We start from the raw sequence: 21,864 nt of genomic DNA, 5'->3' as shown, positions 1-21,864 counted from the left end.
CAAGAACCCACGATAAGATGAGGCAATTTAGTAGCATACTTATGGGCGGAAGAAAGGAAATGGAGCTGATAACGGAGAAAAACCACGAGAAGCGAGTGAAAAACTGAAATATTTCTTATTAAAAACAAGAAAGAAACTCTACAACTTATACACCTAGAAACAGATCATAGAAACAGCAAAACAGAAAAATACACTTGCATAGATGATAACCTTCCTTTTTTTTAATACACGTAGATCTACATATAAATACTATGCGATAACTATAGATTTTGTTATGTAGGCAGGTTCAATCGAGAGCGATTTCAATAATAAGTTTACCTTTAGTTTGTACTAATTACCTAATTTATTTGAATAGACGTTGCCTAATTTACTTTACACCCATACACCCCATGCGGGGTGCGGATAGCACTACTGGAACGAATCCCAGTAATATAAATATATATTTTTTGTTTTTTTTTGTATTATTACTTAAATTGTCTTTTAACAGATATGTACACATACATACATAGGCTATATAACTTTTTTTTGTACTCTTAACTAATTTAAAATTATGAAAAGAAATAACACGTAATGAAGAATGAATGAAGAAAAAAGAAACCATGAGAAGAGCAACTACTATTGCTAAAGAGATCTGTACATACATGCATACCCCATAATCGGAATATAAATATAAAAATACTATATTTAATAATACATACATACAAAAATATTTTCGATGTTGAAACCGGAGAAGCAGCAACCAGAAGCAGGGCCAGAGCCAGAAACAGAATCCGGGGGCGCACGGGTATCTGTCTATCTGGCCACAAAGTCAAATTTTTAACAAATTTTTTAAAATAAGCGAATGCCGCAGAAAAATTAAATGAGACGCACACAAAAGAGCAGCAGAGCCGTATATTTGTATCCATGTTTTCGTCGGATCGGAGATGGAGGTAGTGCACTGCAATTGCAGTTGCATCGCGTCGCTGCTAGACATCTGGCAACATTGAATGTGCTCCCTTGGAAATTATTTTGAAGTTTAAGGTGGTTTAAGCGCTGGCCAAGATCGATTAAGCGAATTTTGTAGCTCTACATTTCTGAGCCGATAACTGAAAACGCACAGGACCAAACACCGAACCCGAACCACATCGGGTAACATTTAGACCCAAAAACAAATAATGGATACAGGGTTAAATGAAATGTGTTTTTTGATCAGGTCTAAGTCCATGTACACGGCCTTCGTTTTGTGGGGGACTGTGCAGTCGATCGCGACTGTACTTTTTTGCAGTCAAAACTAAACTAATTTACATGCATTTTAGTACATTACTTAGTACTTACCACTAGCGGTTTTTTACTAGAAAATAGCGAGCAGCGTACAGCGCACAGCAATGGAGGAAATAAGGAAAAAAGAAAACAGCAAGAATGTATACTTACGCCGGGTGAGGAGTCATTCTCTGGAGCACCATGACCTTGTAAATATACCCGGTAATGGCAATTTCCAGGGGGATATCCATTCATATACAATTTTCGTATGCATATTCATAAATACACAAATATACATACATGTAGTGAGGTATCTGAGGTGAGGTATTTGAGGTATCCCTGAAAGGTATTTGAATTGAGCTTAGAAACGAAAGCAATTCGGTGGGGAATTTCGCAGACTCGTTCTATCAATTCTTTCAGGAATACCAAGTTAGCTATTTATCTAATGAGGCTGGTTATCATATCTGGTCTCGTTTAGATAGGGCTTAGCCCCATTATGGCAATGACATAGTAGCTGTTAATCTCTGTGTAGCCTTTTCTAGTGGCACGTTTGCTTCGATACCATTCCCCTCCCTTATTTCAGTAAAACCAAGAAACGAAAAAAAACACATTTTGTGATATAGCCTAGCAAGAAAATGATGGAATGAAAGGAATAAAAACAGGATAGCAAGAAGCAGTGGACTAAACAAGAGGGATGTCAATCGTATCGCTCTCCCACTGTTCAAGGGAAAGAGCCATTTCGAGTTAAGGCGAAAGATATATGGATACTGATGGCAAACACAGGTCCCCAATACTATCCGAACTATCTGCGAACAGTGGTCCCAAAAATAAACAAATCTCACATTCGCAATTGACAACAAAGTAGTATATACATATAATTACATACATATGAAAACAGAAGACAATTTGAAAACATTACCCTCTGCTAGGGTATACAAAAGTACATACATAAATAATAAAATAGGCCAATACCAACGTTTTAGCAATCTAAGTTTAAGAATGAAACTAATCGAAACTTTCTTTATAACATCAAATAACAAAACAAACCTAAAAAAAAAACCAAAAAAAAATTTGAAAAACGTTTACAAACTTGTGCGTGTGTTTGTAATACAGTAGTTCTATATAATATAGATCAGATATCGCCTAATGCATCAACCATATATAAATACGATACATATTACAAAAAACAAAAGAACTAAAAAAGTAACAACTATAAAATATATGTATTTGTGTGTTTGATGTCAACTAAATGTTAAAGTCAACTAAAGGTCTAAAGGTCACGTATGTAATTTGATTGAAAGCCCAACATTTTTTGAAACAAAGCAAACCGAGGCGATTCGATTTAGCATGAGATCAATCTTTAAACTATACATACATATATACATACATACATTACATATACATATGCACATAAATAGGCATATACATATGTATGTGGTACGACTTTGGCAAGAGAATATGGATATGGCTGGCGGAATAAAGGGCTGAGCTGAGGCTGACGACGACGATGATGATGATGATAACAGGCAAAACAATTAAAAATACTATACAAAATCGAAAAAAGAACGATCGAAGATATGTATTTATTTCCTTTTGAGTTGTTATGCCTGGGTGGGCTTCAGTGGAGAATTCAATGGCACGCAAATTTACTGAAACGATGCGAGGACTTCTATGACGACTTCCAAGATTTTCTGGCTTCTCCAAAGGGACCCAGAGTTTCAACCTTTGCTATTTCAGACAACACCCACGTTTCCCTGTTGTTTCCTTTGCATATGTGGCGCGGAAGACGAGTCATAAGAGGTTCGGGTTCGTCGTATAAGGATCCCATGAAGATGGAAAGATGCACAATTATTTGCAGGTTTCTTTATCGTTATCGTTATCGATATCGATACTTTGTTTGTACGATAGTTTGGTGAATTTAATTGTTTCGCGCGAGCATCCTGAAATCCGGCTACGGTGTCCCAGGTCCAGCATCGACGGTGATTCGGATCGATTCGGATAATCTCTGAAGGCCAATATATTGCAAATATTATCCAGTATTACACGTATCAAGCCATAACGCTCTTCAGCTGGATGCTGGGCTTCATAGTGAGCTTGTCAGATCCCAGGGACTGACTAGGGTTACAATTTAGCATTGTGCACTATAATTTTAATTATTTTAAGTTATGACTTCAGTTAGTTTTATAAGTATTTTAAATAAATTAATAAACGCATCCACCATATACACTTAGTGTTGTGTGGACAAAACTTTTCTATCGATATGAAAATGTTGTTGCAAAAAATCATCGGTTTTTGTAATGGTTTCGGTTACGTACCGTGCCGTGTCGTGCCTTGGCGTGCCTTGGCGTGCCGTGCCGTGCCGTTCGCTGCCGTGCCGCGAATCTTGGTTGCAGCCGCTGCTGCTGTAACCTGACGCCGCCAGAGCCACTCTGTTATTTGTGCGTGCGCGTTGCCAATAAACGGGCAGCGGCCTCTGCTCTGCTCCTGTGGCCAAGTGGCGTAGCCGATTTGTGTGATAAAAATGTGAATTTGGATTGCCATTGGACTCTAAAATAATAACTAAACAAAAAGAAAGTCAAAGTGCAACTCCAACTAAGTAAGCTAAGACCATCGTGGTGCGTGGTAGTGTCAACGTGTGTGTGTTCTGGTCCCAAAATGTAGGCAACAAAAACATGAATTGAGGCTGCAAAGCGGAAGAGAAAGCATCTGTGAGCTGTTATCGACTCGCTCTTCCTCTTCCTCTCCCGCTCCCTCTCCCGTGTCATGGCATGGAATTCCTTTGAAGAGAAATGTGTTTGTGTTATACACAGGACACGGCAACACGAGAAACGGCACGGGTGCTCCAGGACAGGAGCCTGACAGGAAACAATGCTCTGTCGCGCCATTGCCGTGCCTTGCCTTGCGCCCACGCACCTCCCGAAGAGAGAACTCTTGCTTTCTCTCTCTCGCTTTCGCTGTCTCTCTTTTTGCGATGGTTACTCTGGTATGTACAGTGGCACAAGACCGGCAAAAAGGAGTTAGTCGGTTTCTAAAAGGAATGACACAGTTCAAGATGGGCATCAAATATTTTAAAAGCACTAAAAACTCATATTTTGTTGTAGTTTTTGAGGAATTGTTCTGATACATTGGACTATTAGAAGAACTTAAACAAGTTTGAATGAAGAAAGCAATGGCTAGACGCTGTGATATTTAAACCTTCTTGGAATTTCTTCCTGTAGTCTGAACTGTGTATCCCTCCAAAGTGTGCAGTGTAGAAGCCCAATTGTTTTTTTTTTTTCGTGTGTTCTGGTGAACAGAAATCATGTTGACTCAACGTGCCAGCAGCCCGCCAGCCGGGCGCTAACCACAGCGGAAGTAGGAACCAGACCAGCAGCAGCATCAGCAACTGCAAAGAGAGGGAGCAGCTGAACCGGGCTGACCATTTTAGCCACAAAACCTGACAGCGGGCTGGTATCCTACCAATACGTTGCATATTGCAAGCCTGTGTGCTTGTAATATTGCTTATTATTTATGCAAAATTACACAAATATTGTGCGCAATTTCCTGGTCTTCACCGCAAGGTGTGTGCGCGACTGCGGTGTTGCTCTCTCTCGCTCTCGCTCTCTTTCTCTCTCTCTCACTCTCTCTCAGTCGCACCGTTTGGAGTGAGTGGAGAAAAGAGAGTGAATGGGTGACAGATATGCAGGGACTGAGAGGCTTAGTGGCCCAACAATAAATTCCATTCACAAGTGCAACGAGAATAAGAACAACAACAACCAAAATACAATATGAGTGAAGCGCGTGCTTAACCTAAAAGTGCAAGACAATGGGGTTCTTATGCGGCCTCCACATACCCACATACCCACAGAGATAGAGAGAGTATAAAGGGCAGAGAGAGAAAACTAAACTCGATTCATGCTCTTTGTTTCTACTTCCGTCATTGCATAGGCAACAACAAGCAAAAGCTGAAAGCTGAAATCGAAATAACAAAGAACAATCGAATTGACTCGGACACTATTCGAAGTTAAACTAATAAAATTAAACAGCTCCGGATTCAATCAAAATTTCAATTATAATAAAATAATTATCGAATTAACATTCAAAACGATCGAAATTGAAGCTACAAACGCCAGAATCGAAATTAAACTAAGGCAACGAGAAATATTCACAAGCCACAATGACAAAAATTCAACATTAATCCATATTCAAAGTACGCCAACGAGTAAGAACGGAATACAACAACAACTAGAGAAAATCAACAACAATCCAACTACGGCAACAACTTTTATCGAAGAACTAATTACACTAACGAATATTATGAAAACTACAAAACCAATGCTCCACATATAAACTAGACAACAATCGTGCAAAAACTAAGAAAACTAAAAATCAACAACAAATTAAAACAACAATGTATAGTTCCTTCTACGTAGCTTTTTTTGTAAATGTGTTTGTGAGTGCAAGTGGGAGAGAATGTTGCAAGAGAAGCGGGCAGGTAGCGCAAATGAATTCCACGAAACTCAAAACCATAAGCGTAGCCCTCAAACATTAAGGAGACACCAAAAAGTACGCGCTGCTGAAGGAGGAGTTCCAGAGGCGGAGGCGGAGGCGGAGGTCCCTAGAGCCCCAATTTTCGTAGGTAGTTCAAATTGCATAGGAAAAGGAAAGCAAACCCCTCCCCCGAAAAAACCTACACGCAAGGAACATGGAGCGCATGTGGCGGAAAGTCAACCACAGCTTGCGCAGCACCAAATCCCAAAGCCAGCAACAGCAGTCGAATGTCACCAGCGGCTGCAGCGGGGCGGGCACCACCGCCACTTCCATCGCTTGTGGAGCCAGTGGAGGCCTAGCCGCCACACCACAGTCGACCGACACTATCAACTCGGCGGGTGGATTCGGCGATGCGCAGCTGGTGGTTGCCGTTCAGGGATTGCCCAGTGCAGCAGCAACTTCCGCAGGAGCGGTTGTAAGCGCCGCTTGTACCACGACTGCCACTGTCACTGCCACCGTAGGCAGCAATGCCACTGGCAGGCGTCTGGCCAGCATCGGCCAAACGTTGCCAGTTTCTGGCGCCTGCAAGTCGCTCAGTCAGCATGTCCTGCAGACGCGGACAGCCTCCTCCGAACGGCGTCGGCGCCGCAGGCGCAAGAGTCGCCCACGACGCGGCGGAGGAATGGGAGCCGTCACCAGTTGTGTAGGCGATCCGAGCGGCGATAATATGTCGTAAGTGTCCAAATACAAGCATGGGATCTTGACGAGTAAGAAATACGAGTAGGTCCCTGGTTCTGTGTTTTCCGAATTGATGTTTTCATATTGGTTTACCATTAGATTCGAAGTACATTCATTTCCAACCGAACCTTGGTTTGTCCTCTTTTCAGATCATCTGGCGGCTTCTATACTCTAAAGGACCACCACCAGTACCATCGTCACGGGCACCATGGCCACGGAGCCGTCGGCGGTGGAGGGTCTAGTTCCTCGCGTCGCCTGTTTGCCACCTCGGCGCCCAGCGGCACAGTGATGATGTATCCCAATCCCCAGCGAGCGCCCACACTGACAGCGGGCGTTGGATCTGGATCTGGATCTGGATGTGGTGACGCCGTAGGTGGAGGACCCATTGCAGTTGCCAGTGCTGGGGCTGGGGCCGGGGCCGTGGCCCAGCCGGACATCTCTTTGCGCCAGCGAGCGGTTGCCAAGCTGCGGATGTTCAACTTCCACCTCAACTGGGATCTGCACATGACGCATTGCAAGCCCTGCGGGTGAGTGACATCTGGATTTGCAAGTGGATGCTACCAAGTGCTTACCACTTGAGTCTGCTCCAGTGGCTTGTGCTTTTGTGTGCCGCAAAGGGAACCCTTCCCACCTGCTTCTAGACCACCCCTCCCACCCTCTCTAGCTTTCCCATTGGTTTTTCTTGCGGTAAAATGGGGACTGGGTTCACTTGGACTCCATTCAAGTGCCCCAACCCCGCAGCACGAAGCAGGCGTTGAATGAACCCAAATGCAAAGTGGGTCGCCGCTCCATTCCGTTTTAAGTTTTCTGCCATCAACTTCTCTGTGGCTTTAAGCCGACGGATGCATCGTTGCAGGGTAATAGGGTAAATGGAGCAAAGTTCTCTTTACCAGGCCCCCAAATGTGTGCAATTTTAATGAAGCGCCAGCTAACGAGCTATGGCTACGGCTACGGCTATAGCTGTGCCTGGTATTTGGACAGGATAGAGTCGGTTGCCTAGTATTTATTATCCTCTAACATTTTTTTAGAAATTCCGAACACACACTACTCGAAAAAGCCCGACTGGTGAATTAATTACACATCTCGTATTGAAACATTTCGCAAGCTTGAAATCCTGCATCCGTTCGACCCGACTAATCCAAAACAATTCAATTATCTTCGACAGACCCCGCCTAAGTGGGAGTGGCAATATCATCACGCGCCGTCTGTGCCGCAACCGGAGGCGGGAAGACAACGAGCTCTACCGCTCCAACAGCTTCAAGTTTGAGCGCTTCGAGCGCAAGGAGTGCCTCGAAGAGCTCTCCAACACATTGCAGAAGCAGGTGAGTACAGTAGGTGTCAAGCCGTACTCCAAAAGTACTCCATTGTCAGCAGTGCGACAGGATGGCTATTGACCGGATGGTTATTGAATACCAAATACGGCTTTGTGGGCTGCAGGGTGGAATGGTAAAAACAATTAGCCCTGAGGGCTGGCCACGGCGACCGCAACATGTTGCATGCCATCGATCGTGGCGCTGCGCTGGAAATTTTATGCGCATAGATTACATCTAATTGAAGTGTCCAAAAAGAGAGCCAGCAGAGTCGGGCACACTAATTAGTGGTGCTGCCACCTGCTCCAGAGGTGTATTCAAACGGGTGGGGTGTCTGTCTGAAAGATGCCTGCCTCGGAGGAAAGTTCCAGTCTCTCTTTCGAACTCATCGCCCAATCCACATCCCAAGCCCTATCCATACTCTCCTGCATCCATCCGTCACTGAGTGCCAGTGTAAGTGCCAGTGCCGGTGCCCGGGGTGTGGGAGAATCTAATTAAGGGCGCTCAACAAATTGAATTTTAATTGAGCGCCGAATTTGATTTGGGGTCCAAAAATGCTGGGGCATGCTGGGGCCACCGCCGATAACAAAGTTAAATTGAAATTGAACCTTAGGCAGGGCCAAATTTATAATTACTATTAAAGTCACTAGATTAAGATGAGAAAAATGTTTTACCGCTTTAGCTGCTCGTGCTGGGAACAGGTGAACATGCTCCACGGTTACACTTTCTTCTGTCTTCTGTTTTTTTATAAATAAAATGTATTATGGCGCCGCCAAGTGTGGGTAAATAAACACTCTCATACCGCAGAGAAACATTTTGGCCGATCAAGCACTCCATGACAACAACTGATTAAATCACGCTTAGTGCTTCAATCCTTTTCTAAAAACACTCATCGTGTTTTTATAATCACTCGAGTTACTCACCAACCGACCAGGCAATGGCAATGGCAATGGCTATGGACATGACAAATACATGAATACTTGATTTGATTTTCAGAATTTATCCCGAGACCTGGCCACCTGGCAAAAAACTTTAGCTGCAGCTTCTGCTCCACCTCCTTTTCCAGATTCGATAATGCGATTTTTAGAACGCCTCAAGGCGGGCCTGTCTGCTGACGCTGTGCGGTTCCCGCTTGGCTGAGTGGTTGGGTGGGTGACTGGGCGGGTGGTTTTTTGTTTGGTATGGAGTACTCCATCAAGAAGCGGCTGAGTGACAGGCAACCATTTATCAGCTGTCTGGTACGCTGCGGTTTCCGCTGTCTGCAGAGCACTTCAAATCGCTGTCTCGCTGGCTCATCTTCATCTAATCGTGAATCCTCCTCCTACTCCTCCTCCACCTCGTCCTACAATTTGGAAGAGCATGTACAACTGTCAGCTGTCGGTTTCGATAAGCTGCGTGGACAGTAAACGAAACCGAAACAGAATCCAAACTTTGCTTCACCTGCAACAATTCGCTCTAAAAATAAATAAATAACCCGCATAAGAGGAACAGGCTGACCAGAAACAGAAGTGTCATATACCCTGAAAGGGCACTTGCTAATGTTGTGTCATCTGTGAGAATATATGGCATGGACTTGTCAATGGTTACAGAACACAGAGCTCTAGTAGAACCAGATGGTATTCCCACAACAGCTGCAGATAAGACACCACAAGGAGTCCCATGTACAGCAAATATTTAATCAATACTACGAGTAATTATATTTAAATCAGTCTAAATTCGAAACCATACGATTCTCAGCCAGGGTATGAAAAAAGATTCTTGTTCGTTTTTGACTCCCCTTCCCCGCCCTACCCAATGCCCATTCGCATGGGTTATTCCCATTTCCCCGATTTAATGTTTGACTGCTGGAACTTCCGGATGGAATGGATTTTGATGGATTTATCAGGTGTGGCAGCTTCAAGCACACTACATCAACCCAAAGCCACACAGCATTGATTTATGTACCCCAAGACGTACACTGACAACTGTCTCGGGAGCCGTCGTGACCCTCGTGACTTACGTGGGGCACTCTTACTAATCATGGGGGGAAGTTACAATACCTGGCCGTGAAGGACTCCCATTTCCTACGAGTATCTCTCAACTCCCAGTCCCAAGCCCCAAGCCCCAAGTGTTTGGACTCCATCCAATCCCCAGCCACTTGTGGCTGTCGCTGTCAATTGGGTTTTCCCCTAGTATGAAGCCAACAACAAGAAATAATGCATAAACTGTAGAGACTGGAAAAGCTGCAGCGAGACAAAGACAAATGGCACTTGAAAATTTCCTGGCAGCTTAAGTAGTTCCACCCCACGCCCACTCCAATGCAACGTTAATAAAAACTTCAAAATTGTTTTCATAACGCATGGCAGGGCAGGGAAGGGCAGGGCAGGGCAGGGCAAGGGAACACATCACATCACATTATTCAAGGATTTATGGGGCGTGAGTATTGAGGCATGGGGCATGGGGCATGAAGATTTTTGATTCTGGTTTTGGGAATTGGATTTACCTTGGGTTCTCTTCTGCTTTTCCTGGCTCGAGTGTAGCTATAGAAATGACCTCAAAAATGAGTAATTGATTTTATATATGTAAACTTAGTGTTTGTTTGTTTGTTAAATAGGACTTGTTTAGAAATGTAACTATTCCTCGAGTATGTCAAATAGACATTTTCTATAATTGGTATAAGTAAGTTCCATAAAACGGTTGATAGTTTTGAACATTTTTCAGGCTGAAATTCTGATCTCTTTTGTGCTTATCTTGGGATAAGGATTGATCGGTACTAATATTATATTTGAACGCCATTCAAAACAACTACCCCTCAACTCTGTCCATCCCTATTTCACTCTCTCAGCTACTCTCTTTTGCCCCTTCACCGAATCTATCTCTCAGCTGATTGCATAACATTCCTTGCTCTGGCCTTAGTTTAAAATTCGAGGATGCATACACATGTATGTACATATTGTACATACATACATACATATGTACATATATACATATATGCTAATATATTTGTCCCTGGCTAATATTAATTAAAGTCGGCTCAAGGATTATGTTTTCGTTGCAATATATTACTTTTCATACTCAATCCTTAACGATATATATTTTGGGTACCCATATCTCAGCCACTTTGGTTCATTCATTCCTGTCCCGCCTCTATCTATCGCTCTCTTCTTTTTGTTGCTCCTCCATTTGTCACTGTTCAACTTTGGCCCATTCTCCTACCCTCTGCCCAAATCACCGTCTTACCATCTCCCCGCTTGCCACAATGGACTGTCGATAGGCATCTCGAACTCTCGCCTCTCGCCTCTCTTCTCCACTCCACTCCTCTCATTGTCCCAGATAATTTCCCTCATGTAATACGTTGTCGTCGGGGTACGAGTCGGTCCTGGTGGTACGAGGGGAGCATTACCCGCCTAAGCATTATTTTTGATGGCACAATTTTGAGCATTAGAGCCGCTATGCTTCCGCCCCCCTCTCCATCCGCATTCCCATCGGCATCCCCATTCCAAGGGCTGCTCTGGCGGAGATTGCTCAGTGATCTGTATGTGCGCTGGCAATCATTAGACCCAATGTCCTGTCCGCTTGTCACTAGTCGTGCAAAAATTGTTGATTGCTACCCTTCTGGTGCCTTTTGAGGTCTCTGCTCTCTGCTCCCTGTTCCCTGCTCCCCGAACCCTGCTCTGCAGCCTGACTACCGTTTGTTGCGTGTGAATTATTGTAGGCAATAACGTGGAATTGCCTTGTCAGTCAGCAATCTGCGAGAAATGAAGGCCTGGCCTTCGCTTCGTCCGCGTCTCGTGCTGCCTGTCTCTCCTTTGACCCATAGATGTGGCATTAAGGAGCCAGAGGTGACCTCCATTTCCATTTCCCCCTCGCACTGCCGCTTCCGGCCTGGCATCTTGCAATGGAGCACAATAAAAACAAGCTCATTTCCGATGCACAAATTTACTTGTGCCAACTATGCCCACCCACTGATTCTCCTAAAAATGTAATCAAACACTCACATGCGAGAGGGAACGAGGAAGAAAGATGTTAGTGGCGCAGATTGGGTGCGGTTAAGGAGGTGCCACTGCCACTGCCACTGCCACTGCTACAACACTCGTTCCAGGCGTTTTCTGTGAAACAATTTCAACTTGTATAACATTCATAGGAGATTTTCTGGGCAGGGGAGGATGTTTTGTACTATTTGTGTGTCCCTTTCCACACATGAGGAAAATCACAGGAACTAAACAATCTTGAATAATAACGAAAAGAGGGACAGGTAAAAGATCCTTGGCACAGGAGGAGCACATGAGAGTAGCAGCAAGAAAACTTTCAAAATGATCGATGCTGCAAGGAGTGAAGACTGATTGGTTTAGTGCAGGGCTCGGCACCCATACAATTAACGAGCCGTTTTTGCGTTTGTGTGTGAAGACGCACGCAAAACGGAACACTGGTATTGGTACGAATCACTGTCATACGCTTGTACGTGAGGGCAGCGCAGCAGCACGCAGCAGCAGCGCATTTTTACGCACCCGAGGGATAGAGCGTGCCGAACCCTGGTTTAGTGGATTGAAAATAAATTAACATCCAATCCCAAGCCTAATGAAAGGTGCTGTGTGTTTGCCACGTTTAAATTTGCCCATTTCAAACTGATAAATGAAATGGAATAAGTATCGATAGGATCTTTAGGGCAATTTTTGGCTAAGAGGAAAAGTGTGGCTCTAACTTTTTTGAAACCGAATGCATTATGGAGAACACTTGCATCCTTCCAGTTCACGAGCTCACTATCATATGCTCTTTTAATAGAATTCAAGTAAACATATGCCCTTAGTTCGTGTTTCGCGATAGTTCCGTGATGCAGGCGCAGACCCCCGACTTTGAGCAGAGATCCAAGGGCAAAGCCGTCTGCTTATTCCCATCTTTCTCATCCATTGCCTTTTCCGTACCTAAACATGTGACTTTCAGCAGTTCAGCGTCGTGCCATTCGATTTCATTCCAAGCAGAAGTCCATCGCGCCATGCAACATACTTGACTGTGTCTGCCATGCACTTGTCGCCCCTGCCGCATTATGTGCCACACCGAATTGATGCGCGCAATTGTGCTGATTGGGCGTTGTGTAACGCCCTCCCCACATATCACCCATGTACCCCATATCCTCCATATCCCCACTCCATGCGAAATGGCGCTATATGGCCCTTTCTTTGTGCCGGGGCCTACTGGTGTGACTCGGAGTGGGGTTCTCCCTGGGATTTCTCATCTCGATTTATCCATTTTCCGGTGGGGCTACAGTTACATGGCTGCCTCTCATCGGAGGCTGCACGTTCAGCGGTGAAGCGTTTGAGCTTTTCCGTTTCTACGGCTCTTCTCCGACAGGTCCTTTGTGTGTTATTACTCAAAATCCAGTCAATAATACGAGACGCGATGCTAATTTATTATCCCAAATACGCACCCAAGATGCTTCAAACTGTCGGGGCACTTTCTTGTGAATATTTTACGAGGGATAAGGAGCGGGGGAGTTTCGAGGAGTTACAATTACATTGACAGCCAGCGAATACCGTTGGCCGTTAACATATCCCAGCGTGGCCAATACACACACACACACACATAAAAAAGCACAAGAATTTTTGATGCAGGATATGGGAAGGGGTATCCTCCTACTCCAAAGTGCGTGTGTCCCGGATGCTTTTCAATTGTATCCCTTTTATTGGCTTGGCATTTGTTCCAGCTGCTTAAAATTCATGCAAAAATACGAGAACATGCTCCTGCTCCTTCTTGTGTGGAGCAGGACTGCCATGGATTATGGTGGGGGGTTACCCAGCGGCTGGGATTGTGTGTTGTCTCCTGGGGCTGGGTCCACAGGGTCCACAGGGTCTACCGCCAACTGTCTGCCTGCCAGAGAAAAGTTTCCCTGGCGCTTTGTGCAAATTAGTTTATTGGAAATTCTTGTTTTCCATTTCGCTTCAATTTATTTCGATCAGAAAGTGTGGGGGAAAGTACGAGCACGGGTATAAATCTGCAAGAGAAATCGCATGAGTTCCCTTAACTCGAATCACTTTAAGTCGATTCCCTAAATGATTTCACCTAAAATCCCAGCGGTGTATTGAAGCATTAAGATTCAATCAGTCGTAACTGAAGCCGATTAGCGGGATGGATAGTTGGGTTAATTGAATTTGATTGTCAGTTAACTGTCAGTTAACGTTTAACTGGAGTTTAACTTCAGTTAAAAAAGCTCAAATATTCTGCAGGCTCTTGTGGTTCCTTAGTCTTCTGTTCTCTTTGAAATTATGACTTGTAGGTACACTTGTGAGTATCAACAACAGATTGTAAAATATTCCCTGCATTTCCATTTTGTTGGAGTATTATCCTCAACTCTCTCTTTGCACACATCTCTCTTTCCCTTAGTTTGAGTCTTTCCGCCTGGTCATCCGCATTTTTGCTAATTAATTATCTTTTGATTAGTTTAGTTTCCTTTTGCTGTCTTTTGCCTAGTCGTGTATCTGCCAGTTCCTGCCGTAAATTCAACTTTTCCTCCATTTCTTGTGCAACAACTAAAAACTAAGTTGTAACCCTAACCCCCAGTCGAGATGAAACCCTTCCCTTGTCCTGGTGCTTTCCCCCAATAGATTGCCCATATCAGTTTAGTTGTGCGCATAACTTCTTAAATTTATAATATTACGTGTTATACACTGAATGTCGGGAGGAAGCAAGTGGGGAGCCAGTTGGTCAGGCTGTAGGAGTACATAAAACTAACTGAGGAGGGCTGGGACTATTAAAATTTTAATGAAAATGCTGTCCGCTGGGACGGGTAACAACATTCTCGCATTGCCAGTGACGATGACTCACCAGAAGCCAGAGCCCAGAGCCCGCAAGAAATGTTGAACATGTAGAAAAGGGAGTAAGAGGGGGCCGACTGAGAGAGTGCGTGGTGGCGTCTTGTGCGTGTAACTGCCATATCAATATCAACACACTCGCTCTTAGCGGTTTTGTGTATCTTTCTTTCTCACATGCACACACACGTTCATCCATCCTGTGCCGCATAGGTGAATTAACATTGAAATTGACTGAGACAAGTGGCAGGTGGCAGGTGGCGCCAGACCACCCTCTTCGGCTCCAGGGACATACTGGCACACGCAACGCACATGAATTCAGGAAGCTTTAAGTTCGAGCTTAGTGCCATACCGGAAGCTTCATCGGTATGCCCGGTATGCCCGGTATGCGTACACAGACTCCATATAAACATTGACGATCCCACGATATTCTTGATACGGAAAATGACGATCATCTAGGGCATAACAAATGGCATCATGCAATACTGAAATCATCTTCTGGCGTTTTCTTCTTTTTCTTTTTAGTTTTCTTTTATCTTAAAGCTTGTAGATTTGGGAGGTTTCCGCCCTTTTCCGGGGGCGGGGCTCATTTTTGAAATACACTTGTAACAGTGTGAGCATATAGAAGTATGGATGCAACATTTGGTGGCTCTAGCTTTTATTGTCTCTGAGATCCAGGCGCTCAACAAGACGGACGGACAGAAGGACAGACGGACAGACAGACAGACAGACATAGACTCGGCTATTGATGCTGATCAAGAATATATATACTTTATGGGGTCGGAAACGTTTCCTTCTGTGCGTTACATACAACCGTTATTCGCACAAATTCAACATACCCTATTTACTCTTCGAGTACCGGGTATAACAAATGTGTGTGCTTACCGTATTACTTGGTTCGTTTAATTTGACTTTGTGGAGTGCAAACATTAACCAACTACAAAAAGTGAAGATCACCTAAAAAATCCTGAAAATATATCATTTACAGGGCATTTGCTGAAGTAAGGCCAACTGTACCTATTATTTTTCACATGACTGTATATTAATGATACATACAGACAACAGCGTGTCTTTAGGCCTTCTGGATAATGGTAGAAAGTCTCACAGATCATAAAGTATGTACAAACTGGATGAAGAGTTCGATGCACATATGTATGTACATACATAGGCATGAGCTTGTGGCCGAGAGTGTCAGTGTCTCTTCGAATCCCCCACCAACTCTAGAAATCTCGTAGCGCTCTGACCTACACCGCCCCCGGCTTCATCCCTAGCTAAGGGTTGCCGTTCGCCTGCGGCGCAATGCCAAATCCGTTTAAATTTATGGCGTGTCATTGTTTTGGCATAAAATTAAGTGAGTATCTCGAAGGCGTAGAGAGGGGAAGACAAGAGCGAGGCTGGGAACAGGGGAGAGCGTTCACTCGACATGTAGTTAAACATGCACAGACATGCATGCAAATGAATTCACTGGATCCCTGGAAACAGAGACGTAGACTTGGGCGGAGCGGAGCGCCCACAGTTCACACGTTAATGAAATTCAATAAACGCTGTAACTTTGAGGCGCAGTATGGCAGAGAACCTTCCTTCAAGCAATTGTTCATCTTCCCCAGAGAGGCCGCAACATGGAAAATAATTTATAAAACTCATAAGCGCCTTTAATTTATGAGAACATCCTGCCCCATTCCATGCACCACAATCCCCGTCGTTAGCCCCAAGCGATTCTGTGTAATTTTAATTATTGCTAAAACGGAATGCGAATGCTTAACGCACCAGACGCAGGACAAGCAAGTAGAAGGGGAGAGAATGAGAGACGGCGAAACAAGAATAGCTAAAGAAAGAAGAATGCGGGAAAATCAGCGAAAAATAGCCCGAAAAAAACAGCAGAGGAAAGTTTAGAGGCAATAGAAGAAAGGATAGAGATGCGAAAGAGATGAGACTTTTGCTTTTGAAAAGGCTTAACAGTTCACATTTATATTTGTGTGGTTTACCGCAAACACCATTCGTAACTTATGGTGCAGAAATGTACATACGTAGCTTGTTCACGTAGAGAAATTAAATAAAGCGAACTTAATTGTAATTAAATATGCCTTTAGTACAAAGACACACAATGCATATTAGAAGTTTCTCTTAAATAACTTCCTACAAACAGGTGGATCCATTTTTTTACCTTGTGCCTATGTATGTACATATAATACGTGATCCGCAAGGGCATTGAATGGTGCAGAGATGGTCCGGAAGTTCAAGGTCTTTCTCTTTATACTCGGTACTCGAAGAGTAAATAGTGTATATTGTATTTTGCTCGAAAGTGGACGTACATATGTAACGCACAGAAGGAAAGGTTTCCGACCCAACAAAGTACAAACATTTGTATATTTTTGATCAGCATGAATAGTCTAGTCTATGTTGCATGTCTGTTTGTCTGTCTGTCTCTCCTGGATATCAGAGACTATAAAAGCTCACACTGTTACAAGTGTACATATGTACATATTTCCATATTTCGCTTCAAAAGGAGCAAATTTTTGACGCGTATGAAGCGTCTCACACGTCCCTCCTCGCTTTTTTTATACCCGGTACTCGAAGAGTAAATAGGGTATATTGTATTTGTGCACATAACGGTTGTATGTAACGCACAGAAGGAAACGTTTCCGACCCCATAAAGTATATATATTCTTGATCAGCATCAATAGCCGAGTCTCTGTCTGTCTGTCTGTCTGTCCGTCTGTCCGTCTGTCCGTCTGTCCGTCTGTCCGTCTGTCCGTCTGTCCGTCCTGATGAGCGCCTAGTACTCAGAGACTATAAGAGCTAGAGCCACCAAATTTTGCATCCAGACTTCTGTATGCTCACACTGTTACAAGTGTATTTCAAAAATGAGCCACGCCCCCTTCCGCCTCCGCATAAGGGCGAAAACCTCCCAAATCTACAATTTTGAAGATAGCAGAAAACTAAAAACGCCATTTCGTAGGGAATGACCATATCTATCAGATCACCAAATTGGGATACGATTGGAGCATTATTATAGCCACAATGAAGAAATTAATTTGCAGTAGCCAAACCCACCCCGTCCCGCAGCATTCACACTCTGCTTCGCGCTGTTTATGGCCTGGCCCCTGACACGTCACTGCCTCTGCCGCTGCCTCTGCCGCTGCCGCTGCCTCTGCCGCTGACTCTGCCGCGACTCTGCAGTGTGTGTCTATAGGGGAGGGTGGCGAGCTAAAGGAGCGTGTTGGCGTGAGTAGTGTTGTTGATGTAGATGACAGATGAAGAAAAAATGTAAAATTTGACAAATAACCGCTAAGTTGCAGATGTAGTACTGAGTGCCGGGTATAAAAGTTGTGACGCGTAAGAAGCGTCTCACACGTCCCTTCTCGTTTTTATTCTGTTGGCTTTCTGCCGTAAACCTCGAAGTTACTAATATGCTCTGGAGGAGAGTGTCGGAGCGGAGTGACTGTCATAAAAACTGAGGGGATAAGACAAGGGATAGACGGCAGTTGACTTTACTTATGATAAATGCCATTGTCGCCTGAATGGGCGAAAAGTTCAAGTTGGAGATGGCCGATGAGCGGTAAGGAGGCAAGGATTGAGCTTGTTTTGATTCCAGACTTTGCAGACTCGTAACTCCTTAACTGTATATTAATCAGCTGTTGGGCGCTCTGTCTCAGTCTCGGATCTGTCTGTGTTTGTATAGGCCAATTCTCTTATTTCGGCAAAAGTCAAAAACGAAAAAAAGGACAGCAAAGAACAGCAAAGAGGCGGCCCCCATGTGTTGTCTTGGCAGGATTCTGGGGCGTGGAAAATAAATTGTTTCCCCAAGTTAGATATCAAGACCGTTTCGCTTTCTGTTTCTGTTTTTGCTGTGCAAAAAGAAGAGCCCTGAAGAACCCAAAGCAACTTTTTCAGATAGATTTCGGGTATTCAATTGTTTTAATGTTTTAAAGATGTTATTTAAGGCGAAATTTTGAAATACACTTGTAACATTGTCATATCCCAGGCAGCTGGATGTAAAATTTGGTGCCTCTTGCTTTTATAGTCTCTGATATCCAGGTGCTCATAAGGACGGAGAGACGGACAGACAGACATGGCTATATCGACTCGGCTGTTGATGCTGATCAAGAATATATACATATATTTTGTTGGGTCGAAAACGTTTCCTTCTCTGCTTTACATACATTCACTTTTCCCCAAAAATACCCCATTTACTCTTCGGTTACCGGGTATAAAAACGTCTCATCACACCATTTGTAAGCCCCTCATCTTTCAGAAAAATTTGGTTTGGTTCCTTGAGGGATGATCGTGTTCTTCAGTCCTCATCGAATTAGTTGATGAAATTCTATTTTAAATGACTGCGTTCTAGACTGTATTATGGAATGGGGGGAATTTATTTTCAATTTATATGGAATATACAGGGAAAAAAAGGATCGGTTCGGATCGGATCTCTGATCAAGGATCATGTGTTGGCAAAGGCAGGATCCCAGTGCCCTTAGTAGTGTCTTCGCTGACGATAGCCGGGCGGCAGATATCTTGTGTTCGGTGCCTGGACATGCGACGAGGCCGATCCCCTGTAGGAGGCTCCGGATGCCCGTCTGTAGATTAGAAAAAAGAGTTTGAAAGGCTTACGGTTGCTGGTAGCAACGCGAGACAACTCACCCTGCTGGGCCACCGACGGGAGCGTGAGCTGCGGGCACTGATGGAGATGTTGGCAGATGGGCGCCCTCGGCATGGAATCCGTTCTTGTCAGCCTTGTAGTTCACCGTATATTGTTTGCCATCGTCACCCGTGTAGGAATAGGAGCCGCGCACTCCCAGCGAGCCATGGGGCCATCCGCCGCGGAACTCTCCGGTCTCATCGCGGTGGATGCCATTTCCCGTTTCGAAGCTGTTGGAAGATGCATGGAGACAGTGGGTTTTTATTAGAATAAGATCTTGGCGTGACCGCAAAAGCGGTTGCTGTTGTGCATATGTACGTCCTTGGATCTTTGGTTCGCATGGATTCTTATTTTGTGGTGCTTTTTCTGAGGGGTACTCACCCAAAATTGTAGTTGCCATTGGCATCGCTCTGGTAGTCGCTCCTCACGATGGGAATCTGTGGCTGCTGCTGGCGCTGATAGCCCGAGGCGAGCGAACCACCGACACCGGCACCATGTCCGGCTGCAGGGCGTGCGTGTCCCTGTCCACTTACGCCGTGGTAGTGGAGCTGCGAGGCCTGGGGCTGGGGACTGGGCAAATACCCCTGGCTGAGGCGTCCGGCTAGGGTGGCAGCAGGGACGGTCAGGAGGAGGCTGGCAACCGTCAGCAAAAAGCGCCACATACTGCAAGCGCTCGAATCACACACACCAAAAAAAAGCACAAGAAAAAAAGATCACCAAAAGTAATGGAGTCGATTGGCAGATGGAGCGCGGGGAACGCTTGAACGGCGACTGTTGCTGGCTCTGTCGAATCATTTGGCTTTATAGTCTCGACCACGATTTTGGCCCGGCCAACACACATTCACATACAGACGCACAGGGACAGCCACTGGAGCAGTCCGTTCTCAATTTTAATTTTGTTTTTTTCAACTTCTTAGACGCTTTTTGCCGGGTTGTGTTTGTTTTTTGGCCTCTTAATTAGCGAAAAGTCAGACGCGACTACCGTTGCACCAACGAACAATTTTTGGAGTAGTTTCTCGCTTCGCTGCACCTCTCTCTTTCTCCCTTCCACACTGCCCACTCCTCAGGGTGTCGTCTCCGTCTTGTTCTTGGGTCTCGTGGCTAGGAGGGTTTCGGGAGGACTTGAACCACCCCTTGAGTCGTAACGCTGGGTCGATGTGCGGTTGCGGTGCGGCTGGGGTGGAGTGCAGCCCGCTGTACGATACATGCCACTTGGCACTTGCTCAAAATGGTGCGGCTAAAAAAATTAGAAGAAGAAATTTTAGAAGTAAAAAAAACAAAAACGCGGTTTTTGTCACTCTGCATTAGAAAAAGGGTTAATGTATTTTAATCAGTAGGCTTTTTATGAACTGTATTGTATGTTAAAGTGAGTCCTTCAATATCAGCCAATTAGTATTGAAAACTAGTTTTTGAAAATGATTATTTAAGAGACTAGTCCCACCTTGCAACCTATTGTGTGTCGAAGAATAATAAATTCTTGCCCAAATGTATTAAGTTAGAAACTCCACATTTGACCACAACTCTTCAAATTGGTATTAATTGATCATAACTTAAAATTAAAAATGTCGGTGTTTTTTGCTGGAGTTGCCACTCCCATTTCTTCAAGAAACCTTCCTCTTGCTATTTTAAACTAATATAAAAAAACGAAAAAACGAAATCAAAAAATCTTGTTTCGTTCGCGTTGATAATTTTGGCCAACAAAAGTGGTCGGTGGGACCATAGTGCGATGGCATCCATTCTGACATGGGGCACTCCGCCAGTCAGTGGCGTAGTCTCCGAGAACTCGTTAAAAATGTAACTCTAAAGATCTTCTTTTTTAGCTCAATGTCCATTTCCTATGTACATATGTACATATGTATCTCTCTCTTTGAGCATGGTAAAATATGATTATTTTACTTTTTAAAAAGGATAGGAAAAGGTTTCCCCCCATTACCCTTTGTTACAAAATCGAGTGGACGCATCTGTCTGCTATTATTAGCTGAAATCCCAAAACACGAAGAGCAGCAAAAACTCATTTGCGGAGTTCCGGTTCGTGGGGCTGGAGCTACCCAAAAATGCCCTCACACACTCGAGGGCCATTACAAAAAAAGTTGCCGCTTGTCAAATGCTAACAAAACAACTTCAGAGCTGGAAAATAAACTGCGATAGTGATCGGCTGGGCTGAGCTCAGCTGAGTTGATGAACAGATGATGATGATGATGGAGATCAGTTGATGATTAAGATCAGTTGTGAGTGAGATGATAATCCCAGAGAGACAGTAGCACACAGTCCAAGAGACTCCGCTGTGGACTCGTCAACTATAAATATTCTGATGTAAAAAAATGGATGTACGTAATTCCCCCTGTGGCTCAGCGTTAGCAGAATGTATTCGTAAATACTCGTAACGGTTGAAAACTTTTACTTTTGTTATGGGTTCCACTTTCCCATGACAATCGAAAAGAATACACCAATCATTCCCATTTAGGGGGGGAATTAAAGCTTAAAAATACTTTTGCAGCATCATCGTGAAGCACCTCTCCCTCCTACCTCGCCTACGGAGGGGCTGCAGTTGAACCTAAAAACAGACTTGGAAACTGGTTCTCAATGGCTTCTTATGAATTCTGCGGATTTTCCATGGTACGAATTGAACTATACTCGTTTTCTACTCAATTCTTTCGCTTGGTATGTATGTACATCCGCAATTATT

The 21,864-nt window shown here is 44.3% G+C and overlaps 2 protein-coding genes across 4 annotated transcripts in view; one reads left to right on the top strand and one right to left on the bottom strand.

The window, feature by feature from the left end:
* The first annotated feature begins 5,589 nt into the window (after nucleotides 1-5,589).
* Nucleotides 5,590-21,864, top strand: part of LOC117903188 — a 54,558-nt gene continuing 38,283 nt past the window's right edge. For 2 of the 3 annotated variants that reach the window (XR_004649488.1, XM_034815050.1), the window contains exons 1-3: nucleotides 5,602-6,441; nucleotides 6,597-6,974; nucleotides 7,613-7,769. Coding sequence is in view for 2 of the 3 variants with exons in the window: in XM_034815050.1 (XP_034670941.1) it covers nucleotides 5,924-6,441; nucleotides 6,597-6,974; nucleotides 7,613-7,769 (1,053 nt within the window). In the remaining variant the exon portion in view is untranslated. Of the gene's footprint in view, nucleotides 6,442-6,596; nucleotides 6,975-7,612; nucleotides 7,770-21,864 lie in introns of all 3 variants that reach the window. The other variant, XM_034815066.1, reaches the window with a different exon arrangement.
* On the bottom strand, nucleotides 18,929-20,400 carry LOC117903202 (pupal cuticle protein 20). Its single transcript, XM_034815092.1, has 3 exons — nucleotides 19,560-20,400; nucleotides 19,181-19,408; nucleotides 18,929-19,116 (listed from the first exon to the last, which is right to left on the bottom strand). The coding sequence occupies exons 1-3, from the start codon at nucleotides 19,838-19,840 to the stop codon at nucleotides 19,014-19,016; spliced, it is 612 nt and encodes a 203-aa protein (XP_034670983.1). The 5' UTR covers nucleotides 19,841-20,400; the 3' UTR covers nucleotides 18,929-19,013.

This window comes from Drosophila subobscura, chromosome A (genome assembly GCF_008121235.1).
Source record: "Drosophila subobscura isolate 14011-0131.10 chromosome A, UCBerk_Dsub_1.0, whole genome shotgun sequence".
Classification (NCBI taxonomy): domain Eukaryota; kingdom Metazoa; phylum Arthropoda; class Insecta; order Diptera; family Drosophilidae; genus Drosophila; species Drosophila subobscura.
Note: the sequence above shows the minus strand (reverse complement) of the source record. Positions and strands in the feature narration are given on the sequence as shown.